The sequence below is a fragment of the Lissotriton vulgaris genome, chromosome 8 (genome assembly GCF_964263255.1).
Source record: "Lissotriton vulgaris chromosome 8, aLisVul1.2, whole genome shotgun sequence".
NCBI lineage: Eukaryota > Metazoa > Chordata > Amphibia > Caudata > Salamandridae > Lissotriton > Lissotriton vulgaris.
Window position 1 is genome coordinate 407,147,920 of NC_141696.1, and position 14,204 is coordinate 407,162,123.

The window sequence follows — 14,204 nt, forward strand, 5'->3', positions numbered from 1 at the left end:
ATTTTAACTCTTGCTCCAATCTCGCTCACTGAATGTGAGAAATATGCCAACACCTAAGAGAACGAGCTATTGCCTTTGGCAATCTGGAGGTGGGGGCTTAAACTGTTAAATACAGGAGCACAAGCACGCACCAAAGAGAAACAAGTAAAACAAAATATTTGGACCCAACAGCCAACGGTACCCAAGTACACAAATTAGTGTAAAACTAGCTCACACACAGCCCCTCTGTCGTGAGACCACAACCCAGACAGCCTCACTCAGCGCCCCTTCACGAAGCACCTAAGCCCTCTCATTTCCATTCTAGGCCCCCTCAGAGGAGGAGAGTGGCGAGGCATCCAATACCAAGCATCCTTGGGCGAGGAGATCAGCATTCCTTTGATGGCATGCACCTCTGCGTAATGTAAACAAGCAAAGATGCCAGTGCTCGCACCACACTTCAAAACTCCTGAGCCATTCACTCCTCATTTTCAGTCATCCCAACCTTTCACACTAGAAAAACTGGACATGTTTGATTAAAAATGCAACAAAATGGTGTGTGCAGCTCTTATTCAGAACCCACGCACTATATTCAAAGTTACACTCCTACAGTGTTCATATAGCCGGCACCACGCTTCTTGCGTGCATCCATGTGCAAGTAGACTTACACGTGTCTTTTCCAGTATACTGTGCTTTTAGCGCCTCTGCCTGAAATAAAGAATCTGAAGCAAAATGCTTAGTCAAGGTTCATGACGTTTTTCAGCAGTACCTGCACCTGTACAGTTTGTAAAATTCAGAGGAGATGTCAGTGTGTAACTTCTACTCATTAACTTTCCAGTATCGCACTCGCTCTTTAACAATGGATATTTCTAAAAACACAATATCCGTGAAGTTATGTGACCTCTTAATCTAACAGAGCAGTGCTGCGCAGAGTTGCCGGGATGAAATAAGCGGAGGACTGGAAACTTCAAAGACGCCAGCGACAGGGGAAGGTAAAAACAATGTCGGGCACCTCGCGCAAGAAGGGGGTGGGGGGAAGTGCGGCCGAGAGCAGGCACCATTTCCCTTGCAGGAACGAGCACGATAATTAATAACACATGGCGCCACTCGCTCCCACAAGGGAATCGCCAATTGTGCCTGCGTTGCCATTCAAAGCAATGCAACGCATGCACGTTTTTGCCAGCAAAGCTGTGCCCATTGCTAAAGGGCTTTTTCCTATGCAGTGCATGCGCGCTACGTAGGCGAGACCTAAAAAAGTAATGGGTGATATGCTTCAATTGATCTCAGCCTCAGCTATTTGCTCTAGGACTGAGTCCAGTCCATCTTGTTATGCTTACTGTAACACTACAGAAAGAGACCAGTTAAAGCCAAATCAGCCTTGGTTCTCCTCTAATAAGAATAGCCCTGCCTGAACTGCTAAGTCATGTCCCCGATGAATAGGAACACATCTATAACTAGTAAGGAACATGTCTGGGTATAACCTGCACATTTAGAGTGTCTGAATAAAAAAAACTAATAAACATTGGTCAAGACAATAGGTCTTACTTTAATGTGTTAACATATGTAAGCAAACGCAGGAGTTAACAATTGACCACTTGAGCCTCATCTCTGAGCAACTTGCCTATTTATGTGCCTTTCTAACTCTGAAGGCTAGTTTTCATTCGCCAAGCTTGCAGTGCCATACATCAGGCTACATAGGGCCCTGGCACAAATGGTCTGTGCTGATTTGTGCATGCATGTATTAGCCCAGTAAAGCCTGTTCTACTGGCTTTGGCAGTGCTTCATGTTGATTCTCTATGAAGGGACAACAGCTGCCCATGTGCCTAGAATTGTAAAAAAAAAAACTATTTTAATGTGAGTGACAACTGATTAAAGCACAAATGTGGATCCTATGAAGACCTTGTACTTGAACACAACAATTGCATTTGCTTTGTGATTGGATCTGGCACCTAAATTACATGTAGATGTCATTTAAATGTCAAATATGTCTACAACTGTATTGTTCTAGCAGAAGTAGTCCTACCCTAGAGTTCACAACTATTGCACACCCGCAACGTGCCCGAGTTTCGTCCTCAAACAAAATACATGCGTGTATGCAAAATTGTGTTGTATAGCTCTGACTCAAGTAGGGGCCTAAGTGAGCTTGGATCTTACTAAACTACTAAACAGCCATGGTGTTTTAGTGTAGATTTGATCACACCTTCTGTACCTCCACCACTTCTGGCCACCTCCACTACGAGCTGATGCCATGAACATTACTAGTTTAGTAGACATTTGTGAGAGCTGCTTTTCCTTCTCCTTATTTTAAAATGTATTAGAAATTGAGCTTATGCTAACATGATATGTGTTTATAATCCTCCATCTTAAATAAAGATTTGTGAGCTTTGCTCTAAAATAAGGTGAGTGTTCCCAGGAGCTTCTCACCACGCTGTACCTAACCAAGGACATCCCAACTGCCTCAGACTATTTCTTGTACAATGTATCACCAATAGTGCTGGAATAAAACTGTGAGAAAGACTGAATTAAATGATATAGCATTATGAGGGAAACCTGTAGTAGAATGTTTCTTCTTGCTTGCTTTTCATTGGCGCATATCCTGAGAACCAAGTACTTGTGTAGTAATGTATGAAAACATTTGTCCTATAATAGAATGTGCTTTCTCTTTGTACTCAAAACCCCATTTTTAATTCTTACAAGGTCAATCGATACTGGATTTTCCATGGGATTTTACTGAGTTCATAATGATTTATGATTGTATGCCTTGCTGATAAGTATTGATGGCATATTTCAAGTACTTTGCCTTTAAAATACTGCACCCTCGTCTGTCATTCTTACTGTGAATGTCACCGTTCTGATTCTTCAGTTGGGCTTACAAGAAGGAGAGACGGGTCCAATTGAGGAGCACCAAATCCTGTATAAGGACTACCCCACTCCCGATCCAAGCCGCTGGTGTGCTGTTTGTAAGACTATGAAAGACAGGCTTGCACGCCCACACGTTCCTTTAACATTTAGCTGTGGTGACCATACTTGATCAGAAGTGTTCCACAGCAGTGCTTAACAAATCTATTACATTAATTAACAAGCTCCCTCTGAAGTGAGATCTTGACATTTACCTCAGTCTTTGAATGCACAGCAAATATAACAAGATAAGAACAAGATTTAAAGGCCTGTTTGCAGAAAGCGAGCTCATCAAGAATGCCTTAAACAAGGTTTGGCAAAGGGAGGGACAAACTCAAACTGGATAGTCGATAGCAAATAAAGTCAGCAAATAGAAAGCCAGAAAATATGAGCTACAAACCACAAAGCCAATGCATGGTAAGCAAAGGGCGGAATGCATTCCTAGTTCAGCTTCATGAATGTCCTCAAGATGTTCTTAGCACACACAGCTGCCTTGTCTGGTAGGCTTCGACCAAAAAACAAGGGTAATTCCCTGTTACGGGTACAGTTTCTTTAGTTCTAACTTATTATTCATCAAATAACAGTATTTTTCAAGTTGTTGCTTCAATTCAACTCAACTAATTGGGATGGCACTTTTTTGCAGCACGCATATCACCCACCGAGCTATCTCATTTACCCGTATTTTCCAGCTAAATCTATCTCCTTATAACGTGAGTCGTGAATACTCATTTGTGCGATCTATCCCTTATATAGACTTGGTCAAACATGTTTGTAAAGCGCCGATGTGAAAGGTCAAATCCAATTATGTCATTGTCCTAGTTTGTGTTTTTGAAACTTCAGAAATCCTATTAATGAACCTAGAATGTTGGCATGCATGCCCACGCATTCCAAACACTTTCGGCATCCCTTTGAAGGGCAGTGCCGCAGCACGGTTCCGGGAGTGTTGACATTAGTGGGTAAAGCGAGCACTGGGAAGAACATGGAGGCTTCTGGCGGGAGCGCCCCACTGATGAGATCAACCCCCCAGGCCTAGCTGATCACCGACATTGAAACACGTGGGTGTGATCCTGAGACCAGGCCTGCTACAATGCCAATGGATGCAGAAGAGAAATCATTTGAAAGGACATTGGCACTACGGACTAAAGTCATAGAGCACGGAAACGTGCGGAATGGTAGTAGAAAAAACCCAGCCTTCTCCTACTGTCAATGTTAGTGCCAAAGCAACTCACTACCCAGAGGTATCTAGTCGTATCTCCACCACAGAAAGGCACAACAGAGTTGCATCAGTTGTTGGGCCATTCAGTGCTCCAGCAGCCCTTTGGGAAAAAGTTCCAAATAAAAAAAAAATGCCAGAATTATGTTTGTGCTAAAGCGCCAAGAAGCTGTGAATATGGCATCCGCTTCTGACCGTGACACAAAGGAGGGACATTCATTCACCTTAGTGACAGCACATCTCCACAAACCTTTTCAAGCTCCGGAGGGCGATTGTAACCTCCGCACTGGCTGTAAAGGCATTCCTGCTCTAAGGAAAGCTCCAAGATTGCATTCTAAAGGGCCACTATGCGCTATAGTAACCACAAACAATAACTATATTATAACACAATGTAAGGGCCTCCAATTGTGCTTAAAACAATGAAGTTGCAATCCTTGGGCCTCACATTAGTAGCAGCTCTGTGCCAGCAGTTGTTACTTCTCTGATATCTGTTCTTCCTGGAGGGGGTTCTAGTGACGCTGCAGAGCATTAGACCCCTATCTTCTTGTTAACATATTTTCCATCAGACAAGCATTGGCTGCGCGGCCGTAAGAGTAATGCCGCCAGAGTTGCATAGGTTGTTGGGCCATTCAGTGCTCCAGCAGCAGCCACTTCTTTGATAGGGTGCCCGGGCCGATTTTGAACCTCAAAACAAGTGCGCTTAGTTTGACATCCGCAAAGTACCAGGGGATATTAAAACGTTCCTTACTTTAAGTTTGGGCCATTTCCAAAAAATACCATTGCAAAAAAAAACTTTAAAATTCCTATAAGAAATAGACTGCCTAGAAGGCCGAGGCCCAACGTCATCACATATTGCATGCAAACATGCTGAAGGCGGACAACCGTAACACAAGATGATTAATTCAGTAAATAGAGAAGCGAGCAGGCTGATGCTCAGCGCTGTTCAGATGCAGCCGGGCCTGTCGGGGCTGCAGCTGCGCAAGCTCGTAGCAGCAGGCCGCCGCGCGAGCGCTGCCTGACACCTTCATTATTACACCACGCCACAGGCTCTAATTTCTGGATAACCCAATGTCTTAGATGCGCTCTGATTGGCTGCCAGGCCGCTTTTGGCACCTCAGTAATAGGATGGGGTTTGGGGATTTACTTCTGTTGCAAAGCTTAACATGCAGTCGCTGGAAAGAGCCAGCCAAGCCAGTCACCACTTCTTCGTAGCGGCCGTCAAGGCGGCTTTCACCTCGGGCATGCATTATTCATGGCCGCCAAGAGAGTCGAGCTTACAGCTATTTGAATTTAGATGAATCCCTGCTGTGGGAGGTGGTGACATGTGAATGGTAAAATAAAGTGTGAGGTGTGGGGGGTTGAAGTCGCGCGAGCCTTTGGAGTAAATCAAAGGGATGGGCGCGCAGTAGTGCATGTTCTTGTGCGCTTTCTAGAGAGCTGGTCGCCGCTTTGGGAGCACTTCCCAAAGCCTCTACTAAATGTCTCTCTGAGCAGCGCATGCGCGCTGACCCAGCGAGACCTAAAAATGGAAGCCAGCACTTTGTTATTTGTTGGAATAACCTCTCACACAAAGATCACAGCTGTTTGACCATCTGAAGAAAAATTACAGACAACTCCAACTGTTTTTTTTTATTTGTAATGTTATGAGTGTCTATAATGGCGATGACACTGACATAGTCCCTTAACTAATTTATTTTTCGTTTCTTAATTTCAGGTGTGGCGCTTACAGTCCTTTCAATGAATGTTCTGTCTGTTAATAGTATTTTAATATATCTATTTAGTGAAGTATGTGACACTGTAATTGTTGCCAATAATTAAACAATAACCAGTATTATTTTGTGGTTGGGGCTGGTATGAGATGGAATACTCAGTTCATGGCTGGCTGCTGTGGAGTGACACGGTGTAGCTTGCCTTTTGTCCTCACCTCAGACCATCCCTCGAAAATCAGCTGAGCCTTAATGACTGTAGGTTATCATTTTGCAAGGCTGGATTTAGAGCTGGTACTTCATTTTCTAATGTTCTACCAATTGCTGTACCATTCTCGTGGGATATGGTCCAAACAACTTGGGTTTGAGAAATGGCAGTTACCGAATTATATGCATCTAGATTGCAGGCCTTCAACTAGATATGCCTCTTGGTCAATGGCTGCTTGTGAGGCTTAGTGTTGACCACAGACCATCAAATATTGTATCTGAAAAAGAGACAAACTGTAATTCCATTCAGTACAATAGATCTTTACAGTCTAGTTCTTCTGGATTTATGTACAGAAGTGTTTATGGCGAGTTCGGGCTTCATACACTGCGTAGAGTTATGCATGTAGAGAAACAAATGTTGCTCAAATGGGCTGCCTAATGACTCCCTTGTCATTACTATTGACCTTATATGTTGAGAATGATTCATCCAGATCCATAGAAGACATTTTAGCCATGTAGTACACAGTAGAATTAACCTTGTTTAACAAATAAGTTTAAGCCTTAAACCCATCTGTTGGGTGCAGTTTTTGGACAGGATTCTATGAAACTCTGTCCTGCCTTAACTAACTTTGTTCAGAATATCCTGAATGACTATATTTATATATATTATATATATATATACACACATACATGCACCCGCACACACGTACACACACACTTGTCTGGCCAAGTCTATATTGTCTGGAAAAAAATGTCTTCATTGTGATCTGTGGTGGGTATTGTAAAACGTAGTTTGTCCTTGGTATGACCAATAACTTCAAAATAATTGTGGTCCCCAAACTTATTTTCCTCTAACGCTGAGGTTCTACAACTCTTCCCCTCTTTTTCTTGGCATCTTTATTTATTTTTTGATGATGTCTAAACAGTATAGTAGTATAGCATCTGTCATTTTTTATTTATTATAGATTTCAGATTACGCTGAGAAAGTGGTGGCAACTGCTCCTATTTCATTGTAGCTTATTGTGTGCCCCATGTCAAATGGATGCTCCTCTGACTGATTCATGAAAGATACAGAAGTGAAACTTGTCAAATTTAGTAGAACACCTACCCCCAAACACCTCCATATTTGTATCATGCAAGACATGCTTACAAAGTGTCTAATATTTTTGTAAATTTTAACATTCTAGAAAACAGATTTTAGTTTCAGTATCCTTATGATGAGCAATCGAGCATGGTCGTCAAATGCAGTGGAAAGTTTACTTGTCAATCAGTTTTTAGATTTTTAGTTTTAGTTTTTAGATTTCAGATGATCCCTGTGGAATGATCAGTACAGCCATTTGTGAGAAGTATTAAGTGTAATCCACCTTGTGGTTCTATTTATTTCTTTAAATCTAAACTCTTGTGGTTTGCAGGGTTGCTGAGGATGTTGTGAGGTGGCAAGATAAATCTGTCTATGTTTCATCACATGCCATCAACTGTGCTGTTGAGTGGATATGGAAGCTGGAGCAATTGGGAGTTGCTGGCAAGAATGGTCCCTCCGAGGCTATTCTTCAAGCAATGGGTGACAAGTCTGTAAGTTTTTATGCATCAGCAAAAGTTCTTAACATTATGTGTGATCAAGCATTAGAGGAATGCAACTGTTTAATAGTGAATATAGTAATTAACTTCAACTGCTTTATTCTTAGAAAATTGCTTGATTGGGCATAGTATCAAAACTACATTGTGTAATGTTAAATGTCCAATACTTACAAATGTATCTGCATATTGTAATAATAATAAATTAATTTTTGATTAAATTGTATTTGATACACCATAAAATCGATACTAGATAATGGATATTACATTAGATACCAGATGCTATTACATTATTTTAGCCTTATTGGGACTCATCACTCAGGTGCAGCTTAGTCTCACCTCAGGCTCAGACCCACATCTGGGCTTTCCCACACCACATTTGGTGACTTACTTAGCATAACAGAGAGGGTAGGAAATGACTGATCATATGTGAACCACAGCTAATTACGCTGGCCAAATGCCAGTTCATCATTTCTTTCTACTTATCATTGTCACTTCAACTTAACATTTACTAGATGCCCATTAGTCTTGGCCCTGGCTACAATTGGCAATTTAGCATGAACTGCTACTCCATGTCTTCTATGAATATCACATGCTACGCTAGGCCTGCTTCAGCCGTCTCAGTCCTCATCAGTGACCTGCAACTGGCGTTCCCATGGCATTCACTTACCGTAAAAGTGATCGAAGGAAATGCTTGAATCAATCTATATGGCTGGAATTTACTGTGGGTGGATTCCATTCACACAGCTTTATACCATTCAGTGACACCACAGATAGGGACCATCCATATGTAAATCAGCCAATGTTCCAAGCTGCCTCGAATTGAGGAAATCCTGCACCACCTATGGCTACTTTTTGAAGGTTAACTCTTGGAAGTACAGCTAGTGTCAAAGTTACTGGAAGTACCTGTGAATAATCACAACATTTCAGGTGTTAATCACATTTGCCCTCCCCCTGTACCAGTTACGCTGGCTGACAAATCTAGACATCTAGTGCAATTTATCCTGTGGAAAGTGTCATCTAAATCCTCAGAGCGACAGTTTTTGTAAATCAGGATCTGGTATTTTAATGCTTTGATGCAATTTTTACACCCACGGTTGACCGCTACGGATGGAGAACATTCAGCAAAGTCATTCGTTTTAGATATGAGACTTAGAGCCAAAATATAGCTAAGGTATGAAAAATAAACAGTATACTTTCTCCAGGCTAGAAATTGGTGATTTTACTAGAAAGAAGGACTGTTGAAAACTGGCTGATAAATTACCAGACCATGAGCAAGAGAGGCACTAGCTGCACATTTAAGAGCTATTAAAAAACGTAGACTAGGCACCAAAAACACAATGAGAAAAACAATGAATGATGTATGTATACCTGGTAATTTACACTGACTCTTTTGTGAATGATAACAAAATTACAAATTGACCAAAACAGAGAAATATGTCTACACTTGTCTGGATTTTATCGTTTTTTGTGAATCAGGCGCAGTGTAATAAAAAGAAATATGTGTAATAGCATAGCTGAATATTACACAACTTTATTAGTGTACAGTAACCATTCATTTAGCTAATTAATACAAATGCTGTTTTCTAAATAAGGATAAGTGTCCGTGAAATGGCAAATGATGCTCCATTCTGGATGTAAACCCGTGTCTCGAAAAACGTGTCCCCATAAGTGACTTTTTCAGTGCTCTAGAGGGCTGGCTTTAAAGTGTGCTTTTGGCAAGTAAATCTTTGTATCTCTTCCACAGGTTCAAGCTGTGTATTATTTTGCTGTGGGTGATGTGCCAGACCGTTTGCAGCAGTCACTTCATCAAATGCTATCAGGGAGTCCATGCCCTATTCACACAGTGTCTTTCAACTCCCCCGACAAAGAAACCCTGATGTTCATGAAAGAGTTAAGCCATCAAACCTCTGGCAGGTATGAAACAAAAATCGCTGCATAAAACACTGCATGTTTAGTGACTGGGTTCTTATCTCACTTGTTCAGACTGTGGCACCCAGTCACCTTTTGATGCCTGACGTCCATTTAGTAGTACTGCCAGTCTGTTTGTGCAAGCAATGTGCTTCATTTCCTGCTCCATGATAATGGTTTATGGATTGGCGAACATTAATGAAGGGCATTAAATATTGGTTATACGGTTCCAGAAAGCAATGCATTAAATAAGCAGTTTTTTGTATACCATTATGAAATACTCGCTGCTATAGTTGCAGTCCTACCTAAACAACGGCTACCAGAAAACCTGTCTTCAAGTTACAACCTATATGTAACAAAGTGGTCTCATTTATTCCATCTGTTAATGTTAATCCAAGAGTTTATACAAAAGTACTAATTCCATAAGCACAATAATTCTATCAGGCTGTGTATGTTTTATTTCCTTTTTAATACTTATAACATAGGAAATAACATTTGCATAAAAATAGAAACCGTTTATAACACATAAAAAAAAACATGACGTATATTAGCTTATATTTTTAAAGAAAGGAAAAATTGAAGGGGGAGAGGAAAGGATGAAATAGCTTGAAGAAAGAAAAAACCCATGACTATCACGTTGGAAAATTAACCGTATCATGGTCAGTTCATCAGGGAATGCAAGATTAAGCATTTATATGTTGGTATTCCTTGGTTAAGATTACTGTTGTTGTTTGGAGGCTTGTACGTGACTTGTTGTGGCGGCACTAGCTGGCAAAAGATTAGAATGAATCTGCCCATGTTTTGAAGTTTTAAAACTAGCATCAGTGCGAGAGTAGACATATGTTTACTTAGTTTTGCAGAAGATCTATTGCCTTTTTAGGACTTCGGCTTTGAGTGTCCAGTGAAGAGAGTCATCATTTGAAGTCCTTGCAAGAGATGTGGGAGTGAGAGTACTGACTACTTCCAACGCAAAGAATCAGAGCTGCAGACAACAGAGAAAGCCCTTGAAAATGACGATTCAAATGGGAACAATACATTGTCAATCAAACGCCGTTGACAGTAGAATAAACGTTAGGTGGTGTCAATCTGCTCTACAGTAGCAGAGTGGGCGTTTAACTCTTCCATCCTGATTTGATCCTCAGCAGGGCTGGTCGCAGCACTAGGTGACCTAGGTGCTCACCCAGATTGGGATGATTTGACCGGAGGTGGCTAATACATTACAAACCCAAAATATCTGGTAGGAAATCCCCAGAATATAAGTTGACTGCTGTGAACTACTCAGCATAGAAGAACTTTTACTAGAATTATTCAACCACAGAAAAAACAGTGATCAGCCTAAGGCTCTGCATTACAATCTAGAACTCCTTGCAAGTTCTCTGAAGCATATCTACTCTCATTATTGTCCAGAAAGAGCAGAAGACCAGCATCCAAGTTCCTTCTTTTACTAAACCCACTAATCTTCTCAACTAACGTGTTTATGCTTTACCGCCTGCATTCCAAGTTGGGTGAAAGCTTTTGCTTTGTTTATCCCACTTCCTTACTCTCCATTCCAGTTGACCCCTCACTACACCTTACACCCCAACCTTAATTAACTCTTTCCAACTAATAAATGTTATCTATGCCCAACTCATAAATGTTCTTGGCTTTGCAACCCACATTTATGTTGGGAGAATCTTCTAACACTGCATCTCCAATCACCCTTCATCTTAACCTCTCATCTCACACTTGAACATCTTCTCATCTGTCTCACATGTGATGTCCTCCGTTTAAATGCAGTCTCTCCTCTTACCATCCCTGTATGGAGAGGTTGCATGTAGAAGAAACAAAGGCAATCATAAAGTAATATTTCCCTCTGTATGTAACCCCAGTTGTATTGTCAGCATTCCTGTCAAGGTTCTGGAGTTTGGGGTGTCTCTTGGTCATGTAACTCTTTCACCAGAAGCAATAGTTATTTTGATATTGTGGCCTCTAGAGGCCGTTGTCTACCCTGGTGTATATCAGCAGAGATACTTGATAGCTTTGGTCAAAGGGGTGAATCTGGGCCTTTCATCTGAGTCCTTGTGCCTAATATTGTGATCAATATGAAATTGCATTTCACCACCTCTAACTGGCCCATACACTGGGGTGGAGGCTTCAACTGTCGGTTTAGTTAATAAAATTCCCAATGGCTCATCATGGACCCAAAGCAGCGGCCTCATGTCTCTCCGGCACTCCGGTCCTGCTCTCAGTAGCTTATGCCTTTACCACTGAGTATGCTCAGAGTTGTGATGTATTCTGTTCCCCTAAGCTTGCTCTACAGTGCGGTACTTGAATACAGGTTTCCTGTGGTAGCTGAGATGGCATCGCAATTCTGTAGACCTGGGTCTCACCCTTAAGCAAAGGCTCCTCTGCATCTGCCATGTGATGTACTGTGCAAGTTGTTTCGAATGGTGCCTAGCCCGCAAGACGGATTCTGATAGCTGCTGTTCTCTGATATCCCACACAGGATACTCAGATTGATCTTGCCATAGGGAGGGCGGGAAGGGCATTATCCAAATAACAAGTGTTTATTTTTCACCCACGAAGATGTCGGACCCATTAAGTTGGCCCGTATCATTGCATGTATTGCTTCCCTGTCCTGATCAGCCACCTGCCCGGTCTGGAACTGCATAATAGTCTTGTTAAGTGTCTCATCAGTGGTCTGGTGCAATTAAGGAATGGAACCCGACTTCTTCCAGAGGCTCTTTAGGGTATTTGCTGCTCATCTCCCCTCAGGGACTCCCGACAGCTAGAACCCACTCTAGAGCCACCTCTGCCATGGCCTTATCACCACTGATCTTCCCATGGGAACTTCAGCAGGAATAGTAGGTCAACAGGGGGTATGGAGAGCTGACTTCACTTTCTCACGCTTTGCTATGGGTCACTCCAGCGATGTCCTGCATTCTAGATTATGCAAGCACCTTGGCCTGTGCTGGTTCATTCTCTGCTTTAGGCTGCTGTTCGACCTGGCACCATTGGCGTGGGTCTTCCTTCCATTTTTTGCTGTTGCCTCCTGTATTTTTGCTATGTGTTTTGCTGGTCTAGATGCTTCTGGCACTGTGCCGCTGCTATTCAGTGCCACAGTGCAAGTGCTCCCTATTGTAAATTGTTGCAATGGATTAGTGACTCCATGATTGGTTCATTTGATTTACTTGTCAGACTATAGTACAGTGCACCATGTGTGCCCAGGGCCTGTAAATTAAATGCTACTGGTGGGTTTGCAGAACTGGTTGTGCCATCCACAGAAGCAGCTTGCAAAATGTGACTCAGGCCTGCCATTGCAGAGCCTCTGTGCAGCCCGGGGCTGCCATGTCGACTTGACAAGTGCGCCCACTTGCCAGTCTCTAAACCATCCCTTTCCTACATATTTGACACCCCTAAGGTAGGCCCAAGGGCAGGGTGCATTGTATGTAAAAGGTAGGACATGCCCTGATGTGTGTGGCAGGTCCTGATAGTGAATTACAGCCAATTTCGTTTTTCACTATTGCAAGGCTACCTGTTTCCATAGGCCAAAATTGGCAGTTTGATTATAATATCCTATAATCCTAACTGACTCAGGGAACTAGGTAGAAATTCGAGTTTAGTATGCCTGAATGATAAAATACATATTTTAGTGAAGTTGGTTTTAACATTCTGTGTTTGAAAATACCACTTTTAGAGTAGGTAGTAGGTATTTTCTTGCCTAACCATCCAAGCCTGCCTCTGCTAGGTTGTGTATTCCATGTCTGATTTGTGAGTGACATGGGGTGGGGGGCTCCAGGAGACAGGGTGAGTCAGCACAAGGCTGAATAGACCTATCTGCATGGGGGGTGGTGGGAGGAGTAGCACCTGGGCCTGGATAGGGCTGTGCCTGTCTTCCACAAGGCTGGCTCCACCTCCTGTGGTGTGTCTGATGACCCTGACCCACACTGATAAAGGAAGAAGTTCTGCACTGGCAGAATGTACCCAGAACTGGTTTGGACTAGGTACACTCTCTGCCTTCAGAGATACAGGATTTGTGTGTAAAGAAAGGGGGACCCAGACCCCAGAACTTTAGATCACTTCTGGGAATCAAGACAAACCTTTGACAAGGAGAAGAACCAAGGAAGCTGAAGGAAAAGACTGCCCCTGTGCTGCGCTGTTGGGATTGACCTGCAGTGGTTACTTTATTTCCAGGAAAGGAAAAAGAAACTTTGTGTGTACTTTTGCAATCTTGAAGAAGAATCTCCAAGGGCTTGAACTGTGCTTGCCTCCTGCCTGAAGTCTCAGGGATACAAGACTTCACCACCAGCTCCCCTGAATTCCCTTGCTGTGGAATTCTGCCTGCAGAGAGGTGCCTACTGTTGTTTGGGTCCTCTGAGAAGACTGTGAGTCGCTGGGAGCTGGAAGTGTGACGCAACAAGGAGAAGCGTGTTGCCACAGCAGCAGTTGCCGTTGCATCGCCGAAGACAAGTGCTGCAGCTGCAGCTGTTCCCCGTTGCATCATCGACGAAGCGCATGGCATCACCAGAGAAGCGTGTCGCCGCCGCAGAGGTCACTTATCCATCACCGGAGAAGCGTGTCTCAGGGCCTGTCACGGCTCAGAAGTTACCAAGTTCACAGCACGGCCGTTGGGCATGCATGCGTCACATCCACCATTGTCGCATCGCATCAAAACGCCATTTTCTTGCATCACACCGGATCGTCACATCGCGGCGCCATCTTGTCGCATTGCACTGGAT

General features: G+C 42.8%; 1 protein-coding gene across 1 annotated transcript in view; it reads left to right on the forward strand.

Annotated features, from left to right (window-relative positions):
* VWA3B (von Willebrand factor A domain containing 3B) overlaps positions 1–14,204 on the forward strand; it is a 981,637-nt gene that overhangs the window by 86,091 nt on the left and 881,342 nt on the right. The window contains exons 5-6 of the mRNA XM_086934174.1: positions 7,413–7,572; positions 9,323–9,492. Coding sequence (XP_086790300.1) covers positions 7,413–7,572; positions 9,323–9,492 — 330 coding nt within the window. The remainder of the gene's footprint in view (positions 1–7,412; positions 7,573–9,322; positions 9,493–14,204) is intronic.